Consider the following 12097-nt stretch of genomic DNA (forward strand, 5'->3'; position numbering starts at 1 on the left):
TGAATTTTTTCTAATGATTTGGAAAATGTTCATGCTTATGGATTTGCTGTAATTACATGGTTAGCTCTTGTTGAAGGTCATAAACAGTTGATTAAATGTCAAATTGGTTCTTGTTGATTTGATGTAGACCAGTGATTTTGCTGTACTTGAAATGGCTAATTGGTTGTTGATCTGATTTACACTAAATTTGTGATAATATACGACTCTCAAACAAACATATTGTAACAATGGTATGACATATTCAAGCAGTGATTTTTTAGATAAATTGTTATTTAAAGTTTAAATTCATTCAAAGTTTGGATTTGTTGCAAAGCAGCAAAAATAGAGTACAAACCTTTTGTTAATTTACAACTCTTGCATTAAGATTTTCTCTTTGCACTTTAGAACACTGCAATAGAAGTACGCAGATGTAGTAACATATTTGTTGCAAAATTTGTGATAATATACAATCTTGACTAACACTTTTTTTTATGTATTTTATGATACTGCAACAAAATTATGGAAAAATTATGCAGATGTCTGAAGAATCATATCTGAAGATGTGAATATGAAACATTAGATTTAAACAGTGAACTTGCTAAATAAATTCGTGTTCGAAATTTAAATTAGCTTAAAATTTGGACGGAGTTTGAAGTATGCAACTATGATATCATATCTAGTGAAACCTTAGACTGCTAATTTACTATATAGAATTGAAATTCAATTCATCAAATGAGTTTGAAGGCTGCGAAAATGAAGTGCTATTCTATTGGGTACCCTTCCTCTAGTTGATAGTGCCTTGTCGAACCGAAAAAAGAGTTATGTATGATAGGGTTCTTAAAAATGAGTTGCAACATCACTGTTTTCGGCCAAATTACAAATATGAGATAGCCTGGGATATTACCAGTCTTAGAATGTTTGTAGGGGTGAAAAATCCTGCAATGCCTTTCGATTTGAATAAAAGTTATCTTATGTATGATATATTGTTGTAAAAACAGATTTACAGCATCCTAGTTTGCCGTCTCATTACAAATATGTGATTGTCTTAAACTTATCATCCTAGATTGTTTCAAGGGGTGGACAATCCTGTCCAACATAGATAAAGTGTTGTACAAGCTGTGGCGGAACCTAAAAAATACAATCTAAAGCACATGTCATGATTTTTATTGAAAGGGACCCTCTCGGATCTGGAGGATAATTATCTACCGTATACAGTTGTTCTTCATCACTTGTAAATGTAGTGATCAAAAAGTGAATAATTATGTTTGGAAATCATGTAAGATCATTTTCTTTACAGAAGTTTAAAACTTCTACTCCATTAGAATGGCTGAAAAGTCCCTGACAACTATAAAAATCATAGACATTATTCACCGTGTCCATGGTATTGGAAAGAGGACGCATCTATTCTGACTCCGAAAAGACAGTACGTGTGTTAGTCGTGTGTTTTACACCATCTATTTTGCAATTAATGGCTGCGATTGACTAACCTGCAGCCATTGACTAACCTGTCACTAACACGCTGTACGAAATTCTGTTTTGGAACTAGAATAGCCACAGCCTTGGAAAGATGGGTACAGGTAGAAGAGAACAAAACAAGAGAAACAGAATTGATTACATTTCTTCCTTTTTCACAGTCCCCATGAGAAACAAAACTGAATTTCTCTTCCTTTTTCACACTCCCCATCAGAAACAAAAATAGAATGTGTTTCTTCCTTTCCACACTCCCCATCAGAAACAAAAATAGAATGTGTTTCTTCCTTTCCACACTCCCCATGGAAGTACTTTGTGATGTACTTTACAAGAGAAAAAACTCTTTTCTGTAACTTGACCGATTCTGCCCTCTCTGCCTTCTGGAGGAAGCATACTATGGACTGAAAGTTTCGATTTGTGATATTTATGTTTTTTTCACTTCCTATGCTGACATTTTACTTGACTGGGAAGTTTTGCACCTTTCTGGTTGTTAAAGCGTCCATTGGGTGCGATTATCTTGTGGGGACCTTCCCATTCTGTCTACAAATCACTTTGGATCACGAATCTACAGGATCTCTGGACAGTTTCCTATTACTTCACATTCTGCTGGATCGTTATGTGCCAGCAAAATTTGTTTCCTAAGTTTTTTTTCCTTAAGATTGTGCTCGCAAAGTTTTTGTTGTGAAATGTAATCACATTCAAAGGTGCCAGCACAGCCATTGCTGGCTTAAGCTGTTCGTATTTTGGGCTTTTTTAAAAAACTCTTCTCAATTTGCTGTTTTCAGCCGTTCTCGTTGAATTTCTTTATTTAAAAGCAAAATAGAGTTGTTCAACTAAATCATAATTGCTCCTCTCATAACAGAGGAGGCCAGTGTGTGAACTTAACAAACTATTCAAAATTGAGAACCTTTAAAGCTCTTCCTTGAAAGATCGAGGGAAATCCTGTGCTTTCTGCTCCTCCGGATTTGACATAGATTGATTCTATTATATTCCTATTTTCTTCAATAGACGTCTTAAAGAATATCTTAGTTTCGAAAGTAGCTTGTAAACCAATTTTTTTTGTTTGTTTTTTAAGATTAAAATAAGAAAACATAACGATAAGAGGGCCAAGGTTATGTAACGTTTCAAGGGCATGTAAAATTAAATAATTATTTAGTTAATGTTTAAATTTTTTAATAGTAAATGATATTTGATTAATTGTTATTTAAAATAAAGTGTTTTGAGACAAAATACAATATAAATAAACATATTTTTGCTTTATTTATTTACTTGTAAGAGGTGTTTTTGATATTAATGGATGAAAACAATTACATCAAGCATGCCGTTGATCCAAGTGATACATCAAGAGAACCAAAGTTGGGCTGTCAATATATTTTATTATAATAATTACAACAAAGATTAAATTATTGTGTTCACATTAAGACCCTTTCTTTGAGAGGTTTCCCCCCTACAGTTGTGTTGAAGATGACAAAGGGCAATAGATTCTTAACAAAAAACAAGGCAAACTTTTTTTGACAATGAAGTGAGCCTACACCTCCACATCAAATGATGCTAATAAATTTTGGGCAATATAAGATCAACCCATCAATGCCTAGCGGTCCTTAGCATACCACAACATTCCTTAATTGCTAGTGTCTTAAGTTGCCCATGGAATATATCATCCCAATGTTTCTCTTTGTGGACGACTCTTGTTTATCTCGGTCTTCACTATTGATCTACTATCAAAGGTAGAGAAGAAATATGGGGTAGGACTCAATAACAATGAATGAGGATTGAAGATCAAAATATCTTGGGATTATATATGATACTTAGTTTGTAAGTTCTAATATTTAGATTATTTGTATTTATTGATTATATCGGTCTTATTTAGAATATGGGACATTTCATTATGTGTTGGTATTTTGTATAAGAACATCTAATATCGCTACGACATTGCAAAATGTGGAAGTTATTTATGACACATGCAAGGGCATGATTAAAGAGAGTTGTACGTGGACTAGAAATCTTGAGTCATTTGTGATGCATGTTATGCCATGTTATAGAGCATCTTTTATTAGAGATAATGGGTCACAAATAGAGTGTGGATAATGATAATTCTTACCTCCATAATATCTTTTGTTAGTTTTCTATTTTTGAGGGCTTTAAATAGATGCATCAAGGAGTTTTCAGTATGTAGTTATGCTATCAAATTTTTTACAATGAAGTAAGATGCTGATCTCTATGTTAAGGCTTTGAGTTTGCAAGTGTATTGCAAATATTATGTTTTTATTAATAAGTAACATTGACTAGGGTGTCGAGCCTTTAATATAGTTAGAGACTATCAACAACACAATAACAACAAAACTCCATCAGTCAAGCAAATAAGGGAGCCTGCAAAGACCAAAAACAAAACAAACTTGAATCATGAAGGAATAGAAACATCTGAGCCTTGATTGGGGAAGATTTGGGGAAGGAGGGAGGACCTCCCCTTCCGCCTGTGGTGAACCACCATCCAGGTGATATACTCATTAGGATCATCGAGGGAGAGATCATTCAGAAACGGGTCGATGGGAATACGAACAATAAAAACATCAACGAGCTATAGAGGAGCCATGCAAGAATGAGTAGGTATTACGTTAGGGGCATCACTGGTAGCTTTCTAAGGTTGTAGTGGATCCATGGTAGGATGCAGAGATGCCACAAAATAGGGCTGCCGAGTCGCACAAGTAGATGGGTTGTCGATAGGATTAGTAGGCACCGCATTCCAAGATTCCTCACCCGAGCCATCCAAAAACACCTTTGAAGAATAGATGGTCAGATGATCAAATGTAGTGTCCTTCCACCACGTCTCAACACCCTTACGTAAGTAAGTAGAGCAACCCAAAGCCAAATGTCCAGTAGAGAAGCACTTCTGACAACGAAAGGGGAGACCTTCAAAATCAAGCGGTTGTGTCCAGGGCTTATCCTGGACCATAAGGACCACATCTGTCGGGAGAGACAAAGGAACATTAACGTCAACTAAGATGTGGGCAAAATTGGAGTGTCCCATAGAGGAGGTATCATCGTCACCATCAAGAAACGACCAATGGAGTTGCCAATGGCCTCATAGTAGGATTGTTCCCAAAAATGAAGGGGAAGATTCGGGAGACAGACCCACACTGGAGGCACATTAAGTGGTTTAGTAAGAGGGTTGAAGGCAGTAGTCCAAGGCTTGATAGAGAGAGGGTGGACACTCCAAGCCCACAACTTACCCAGAATCAAATCTCGATCAACCGAAGAGGTAAAGGAAGCAATAAAAAAGCCTTTAGCACAAGAAAATAATTCAATATTGTAAGAGGGTTGAAGGCAGTAGTCCAAGGCTTGATAGAGAGAGGGTGGACACTCCAAGCCCACAACTTACCCAGAATCAAATCCCGATCAACCGAAGAGGTAAAGGAAGCAATAAAAAAGCCTTCAGCACAAGAAAATAATTCAATATTGTAAGCAACCAAAGGCTTCCAGGAGTCACTCACTCAACGATGGAGATACGATAAGGAGGGCCAAAGCCCAAAAAATCTGCACACTAGGGCAGAACATTGGTAATATTGTCCACAACATCTTGCCCACAACAATCACATGGGATGAGTTGGAACAGGGTAGAGGACAAACTATTATGTTGTTAAATAATACATTAGTTAGTTATTTTTATTTATTAATTATTTTATTCTCATTTGAAAAATAAAGCAACCCATTTGTGTTGACATTTTATGCCAATTGTTGCTAGCAATGTAGTTAAGAAGCTGTAACAATATCTAATGCCATTAATCAATGTGAAGATATAGGGGCTAATTATAATAAATTCTATGACACATGTAAAAGCACGATTCTAGGGAGTTTTAAAGAGTACTATGAATCTTGACTTGCTTATAATGCATGTTATAACAAGTCATATAGCATCTTTAAATAGACACGACGAGTCCAAAATAGGTTGTGGGTTGTGAGAATTCATACCTTGATATTTTGGAACTTTGATTAGGCTCATGGTAATGTCTTTTCATGGTTTTCTAGGCCTCGTTGAGTCCCTCAATAGAGGGCCTGAGATTGAGACATTGAAGAGTTGCCATTGTAGAATTCTGCTATTGAATTATTCTGAAAGAGCATGATGTTGATCTCTATATTGACACTTTGAGCTTATAGTAACTCTTTTTATTGCTAAATAATACGTTAGTTCAATGGTCTGAAATTTGAATTTTTTAAATTTGAAATGATTTTTCAGTGTACATTAAAATCTCTTCTTTTATGACCAATTTCCTTCCATTCTTCTCTCATTCTTGCTTTCTAAGTATTGAGTCATTATTTTATTGAAATTTTTGTAGCTTTGGCATTTGTTTGTTTTCAAAAACAATGTAAAAAATGAATCTATATCCCGTTTCCACTTTATAAACATAATATATTTATATATGTATAAAAAATGTTTAATAAATCTTATGATACTAGAAATGCATACAGATATTTTTCTAACATTAACAGCCTTAGATCCGGAGAGATCTATTCCAACAACATAGACATATTAACTATTAATACTGCAGCCCTAGCTATTCTCATGGCCATCTAATTATTGACAAATAGCCAGTATTTTTGTTAAGCTCATTCTGATGCTGATTACTAGCGGACGATGCTGCAGATCCTGAAATCTAAGGAACTGTTTATTCATTTGGATGGTGATGGTTGATGAATAATGATGGATATGCTCTACTCCATTTTTGTTTTTTGAAAAAATTCGCTCAGCTCTTGCCCATTTTGTTCATCTTCATATATGGTGCACCAGATTCTTCTTCTTCTATCATGGCAGGGAGGTTTTCCCAAATCAACGTTTCAGTGGCATCTCTTTCAGTTTGAGAATCCAGCTCAGACCAATTTGCCAGCTCTGCCTTATTATAACAGCTCAAATCTTGTACTGACTCTACTAAGATATTCAGATCATAAGAATTATCTCTCTAGAAGCTTATTTACTGCTACTGTTACATCAAATTTTGTGATGTGACAAGGAGATTGCATACTCCTGCAACCTCCAGCAACAGCCTCCGAATTAACAATTTGGATGTATGTCTACTTGAGAAAATTAGTAGAATTTTCAATACTATTGTCAGCGTAAGATGCAATTTTTTCCTTGATCTGCAAAGCAATCGATGAACCTTTGGGTCTATGATTGTTCTGAAAACAGCAACCAAAAGTTACAACAAGGATAAATAGAGCAGCTGGAACAATTAGTTTTGCAAGAGACATTTTAGTTTTGCAAAAGAGACATTTTAGTTTTGCAAGAGATACATAGATAAAGGCAGGCAATTAATGGAGGAGTTGGGGTCTAATCTTGAAACAACACAGTTGTTTTGAAGATGACCAAGGGCAAGAAATTCTTAACAAAAAAAAAAGGCAAACTTTTTGAGACAACTAAGTGGGTCCATACCTCCACATCAAATGATGCTTACAAATTTTGTGCAAGATAAGAACAACCCATCAATGCCTAGTGGTCCTTATAATACCATAGCATTCCTTAAGAGGTAGCGTTCCAGGTTGCCCATGGAATATACCATCCCAATGTTTCTGTTTGTGGAGTGCTCTGTTTGTGGAGTGCTCTTGTTCATCTCGGTCTTTATCATTGATCTCCTCATAGGCAGAGAAGAAATATGGGGCAGAACTTCAATAATAATGAAGGAGGATTGAAGATCAAAATATCTTGGGATTAGATGTGATACCTAGTTTGTAGGTTTTAATAGTTGGATTATTTCTTGAAAATTTTGGTTTTATTTGGTAAATGGGATTTTCACTATGTGTTGGTATTTTGTCATATGTCTACTATTTTGTAATGTGTGTAAGAAATTGTAAGAGTATCTAATATCATTATGACATTGTAAAATATGAAGGTTATTTATGACACATTCTATGACATATGTAAGGACATGATTATAAGATGTTATATAGCGGACTGGGAATCTTGAGCCACTTGCGATGCATATTATGACATGTTATAGAGCATCTTTTAATAGAGACAAGTCTCAAATTGTGGATAATGAGAATTCTTAACACCATAATGTCTTTCGGTAGTTTTCTATTTCTTGAATCTATGTATTGAGGGGTTGAGACAAAGGCATTAAGGAGTTTTTAGTATCAATCGTTTTATACCAGGTGTTGCTAGTAATTTGGGCAATAAGTTGTAACATATATGATGTCATTATGCAATGTTCTAATTAGGTAAAGTGGATAGGGCCTAGCCCCATATACACAACAATCAGAAAGGCGAAAGAGAGGGATCTCATAAGCGGTGAGACTAACAAATACCAAAAAGGAACAAGAATCTCACGAGTGGTGAGAAAAAGAAAACAAAAGCATTTTAAATAGAGCTATGACCAGGTGAGAAACAAGGGTCATGATCCTAGATTAAGAACTTCTCTTTCTCAACAAAAGAAAGGAGGAGAGAAGAGGTAATGGGACCTTTCCTCCATCTATTTACAATAGTCCAAGCAATACTATCATTTGAACTCCCACAAAGAGGGGGAGGAAGAGGTCTCCCCTCGAGGAGTCAAACATCCATCGAAACAAGAACAATAGAAAGAGAGGGAGAGATGTGGCCACCAACCAACAAAGAAGACAAAATTAGAGTAGAAGTCGGGAGAAACTGGAAGAGATTACTTAGAGGAAGTCACCATTGAAGGGACATTAGGAGAAGTCAAGGCCTCCCTAGATAAGCACTCCTCAAAATCTTGAGAGGAGACATCTACCAAAGAGACAAGATCTTCAAAAGTTAAGTGATCATCAAAAGCATTCTTCCACCAAGTAGCAATAACCTTCTGATGATTCCAAGAGCAACCCAAAGCCAAGTGACTAGTAGGAAGTAACAATGACAATAAAAAGGGATGCCCTCATAATCCAAAGGTAGCGACCAAAGTGGATCCCCAACCATTAGATCCACGTCACCATGAAGAGGCAAGGAGAGGTCAATGTCCACCAAGAAGTGAGCATAGGTAGAATGTTCCATGAAGTGGACTCATCAACCTACAAGAATCTACCAATAGAAATACCAATGGCTCAATAACAAGACAACTCCTAGAATTGGAGGAAGATTAGGAAGCCACACCCAAACCAGATGCATATTAAGAGGTTTGGATAGGGGGATTATTTTGCATAGTGAAGATAAAGGGTTTGCTTATAATAGATTATATGATACGTCCTGTATAAGCATTATTCTAGGGAGTTGTAAAGTGTATTACATGAATCTTAACTTGTTTATAACGCATGTTATGGCATGTCATAGAGCATCTTTAAATAGAGATGATCATTCGAAAATAGGGCCTGGTTTGTGAGAATTCATACCTTGGTATATTGGAACTTTGTCTATAGACTCGTGGTGATGTCTTATGATGGTTTTCTAGGACGCTTTGAGTCCCTCAATGGCTTGAGATGGAGATACTGAGGAGTTGCTATTGAAGAATTCCAAATAAGTGGGATTTTGATCTCCATATTGAGACTTTGAGCTTATAAATGTATTGTAACTATTTTTATTGCTAAATAATACATTGGTTCAATTATTTTAATTGAAATGTTTTTCCCATGTACATTAATATCTCCTCTTACATCCATATTTCTTCTAATCTTCTCTCACTCTTGGTTTCTAAATTTTGATTTACATATCATTATGCTATGAAAATTTTTGTTTCATATTTGTTTTGAAAAAATAACATGATATTCTATCACCCACTTTATAAATTGTTTAATAAATCTTATAATACTAGAAATGCATACATATATTTTTCTAACATTAAGAGCCTTAGACCGTGACAGATCTAATCTGACAACATAAACATATCAACTATTAATACTGCAGCCTAGCTATTTTCATGGCCATCTGATTACTGACAAATAGCCAGCATTTTTGTTTAGCTCATTCTGATGCTGGTTACTAGTGGATGATGTTGCAGATCCTGAAATCTAAGGAACTGTTTGTTCATTTGGATGTTAATGATTGATAAATAATGATGGATACACTCTACTCCGTTCTTATTTGGAAAAAGGATATGCTCTACTCCATTCTTTTTGGGAAAAAAATTGCTCAGCTCTCGCCCATTTTATTCACCTTCATATATGGTGCACCAGATTCTTCTTCTTCTATCAGGGCAGGGAGGTTTTCCCAAATCAACGTTTCAGTGGCATCTCTTTCAGTTTGAGAATCAAGCCCAGACCAATTTGCCAGCTCTGCCTTTTTATAACAGCTCAAATCTTGTGCTGACTCTACTAAGATATTCAGATCATAAGAATTATCTTCTTCTAGAAGCTCATGTACTGCTACTGTCACATCAAAATTTGAAATGTGACAGGGAGATCGGATGCTCCTGCAGCTTCCAGCAACAGCCTTTGAATTAACAATTTGGATGTCTGTCTCCTTAGTGGAGTCTTCAATATTATTCTCAGTGTCAGATGCAATTTTTTCCCTGATCTGCAAAGCAATCAATGAATTATTGGGTCTATGATTGTTCTGATCAATGCCCATATGAATTTGTTTCTTCTTAACGCAAGAATTCCAGATTTTTCCAATCTTGCTGTCTGTTCTGCCAGGAAGTAGCTTGGCTTTCAAGGGCCACCTGTTTAATTAATATAGATTACATTACATTTCACCAAAACTTGAATCCATATATAGAATTGAGATTTCAAGAACAATAAAAATTTACCTATTTCCAACTGCTGAGGGTGCTTTAAAGATGCGATTTTGTTGAGGGAGGGAGAAGGCACCTCGTTTCAGACATGGTTTCAGGTAGTTCATCCATTGCATTCTGCATTTTTGCCCACATCTCTGAAGATCTGAACAGGAAGCAAGAATTATATAGCCTCTTAGTTTCACACAAGGAGAGAAAAAACAAACAAACTTCATCATGTCTGTTAACTAATCAAGGTCAATAAAACTGGAAAAGAATACTTGATATAAGCGTTTTCAACAAGAAAAAACAATCTATTATCATTTTGATAATAGATCATGGAATGCGATCAGAAATGTTGATAAAACAATCTCTACACAATGTAACCCTATATATAGATTATGGAAATCTGATATCATTAAGAACAAAAAAATTAACAACATGAGTTTTTAGCCTATGATATTAGAATGCTAAGATTTCCAAATTTGATTGTATAATAGTTATCAAAGTCAAGGTTTCAGATCATTCCTTTTTCTAGCTCAATCTTATCTTCATGATATATAAATAGAATATGATCTAAAATATTGATTTTAATAAATGTTACACAGTCAAATCTAAAAATCTTAACAGATCAAGAATTAAAAAATTAAGTAAAATGTCTGCAACAAAGTAGATGAGCATAAAAGCTCAAAATTTTATTGAAATATTTTTCAAAAAAATTATGTTTGTTTATGATAGATTATAGAATATAATTCTCTTCTCTAACTCAATCTCATCTTGATAAATGCCCATTAATATTACACAGTTCAATTAAATAGACTTAAGAAATTATGAAAACCAAAACTATTAAGACACCCACAAAAATGGGTGAAACTTATATCTGACTGCTATTAAAAAAGATTGTTTACTTACCAGCCAAGTTAGGGTTAGGGTTCGCGCTCCAACACCCATACCTAAAAGAGCAAAGATCCTTCCTATGGCGGCAACACGACCTGCAACCCATTGCAATCTCCTAAGCACAACTATTGTAATACTTTCAGAGAAATTGTGCTTAACAACCCATTAAAATTTGTTTAAAATGAAACAACTTATCTTCCTACTTATAGCCAGCTAAGATATGAAGTGGGCATCAGAATATTCTCTCTGTGTAAGCTTTGCTGCACTAATGGTGAAAGCTTGTGCTCAAGAAGCCGTCTGTTTATGTGGGGCCTCCTCCTCACGTTCAACATGCATGCTAGTGAAATGGGGCCCTTAATCACGTTTCATTGTTCCTGCCATTTGCATTGCTCCCTCTGTTCAATTCAGTGTGTCAGAATTCCCGTGTCAGAATTCCATTGAAACGAAGATAAATGCTTGAGATTGTCTTTGACATGCCATCAAATTGTCAAATACATCCTCCCTCTAAAACTTGTTGAAGAAAAGCCATCACTAGTACTACAACTGTGAATGTGAATGTTGAGGAGTTTGAAGCATGTGGAGACAAATGGGAAGAAAATCTTGTTTCGTGCTTGTAAAGCATGTCTCTTGTTTTGTTTATCTACCATGCAAATTCATTGTCTTGACGTTTGGGTTATACGCAATGTGAAGCTTGCAAGCTTTCCCTGCCCCACATGTACGTACAATAATTGTCCTGTGAAAACCCACATAAAAGTTGTAATGGAATTTGGATCTGGATAGTTCAGCTTGATTCCTCTCTCTTTAATCTCGATGAATTTGATATGCATACAAACAAGCCACATCATTCACAAAAGCCACAAGATACAGGGCTAATTAAGGCTGCACAAACAAAAGTTGTCTCTTCAGAAGAATATCTTGCAATCATAATTAGGTATACACATGGAATTTTGACTCAAGGTCAATTCATAATTATTGGAGGCATAATCTACAGTGGTATTATGGAGAAGCATATAAAAAATATTTTATTTTTTAAATGTAAAAATATCAAATTATTCCAAGGCAGGTTAATCCTCCAGTTAGTTTCAAATGGAGGAGTTGCGGAATGG

The 12097-nt window shown here is 35.3% G+C and overlaps 1 protein-coding gene across 1 annotated transcript; it reads right to left on the bottom strand.

Moving 5' to 3' along the window:
- Positions 1 to 9125: 9125 nt before the first annotated feature.
- Positions 9126 to 11538, bottom strand: LOC131054154 (transcription factor MYB86). The gene is made up of 3 exons (XM_057988617.2): positions 11007 to 11538; positions 10131 to 10260; positions 9126 to 10043 (listed from the first exon to the last, which is right to left on the bottom strand). Exons 1-3 carry the CDS (start codon positions 11095 to 11097, stop codon positions 9515 to 9517), a joined length of 750 nt encoding a protein of 249 aa, XP_057844600.1. The 5' UTR covers positions 11098 to 11538; the 3' UTR covers positions 9126 to 9514.
- Between the last annotated feature and the right edge of the window lie 559 nt (positions 11539 to 12097).

This window comes from Cryptomeria japonica, chromosome 9 (genome assembly GCF_030272615.1).
Source record: "Cryptomeria japonica chromosome 9, Sugi_1.0, whole genome shotgun sequence".
Classification (NCBI taxonomy): Eukaryota; Viridiplantae; Streptophyta; class Pinopsida; order Cupressales; family Cupressaceae; genus Cryptomeria; species Cryptomeria japonica.

What these genes read in the sequence shown, in the direction of transcription:
- LOC131054154 (XM_057988617.2), bottom strand. Translation starts at nt 11,097, where the DNA reads ATGGGTTGCAGGTCGTGTTGCCGCCATAGGAAGGATCTTTGCTCTTTT. An exon ending in CCCTAACCCTAACTTGGCTG is followed by an intron (nt 10,261 to 11,006) that starts GTAAGTAAACAA and finishes CTTCCTGTTCAG; the next exon opens with ATCTTCAGAGATGTGGGCAA. An exon ending in CCCTCAGCAGTTGGAAATAG is followed by an intron (nt 10,044 to 10,130) that starts GTAAATTTTTAT and finishes TTAATTAAACAG; the next exon opens with GTGGCCCTTGAAAGCCAAGC.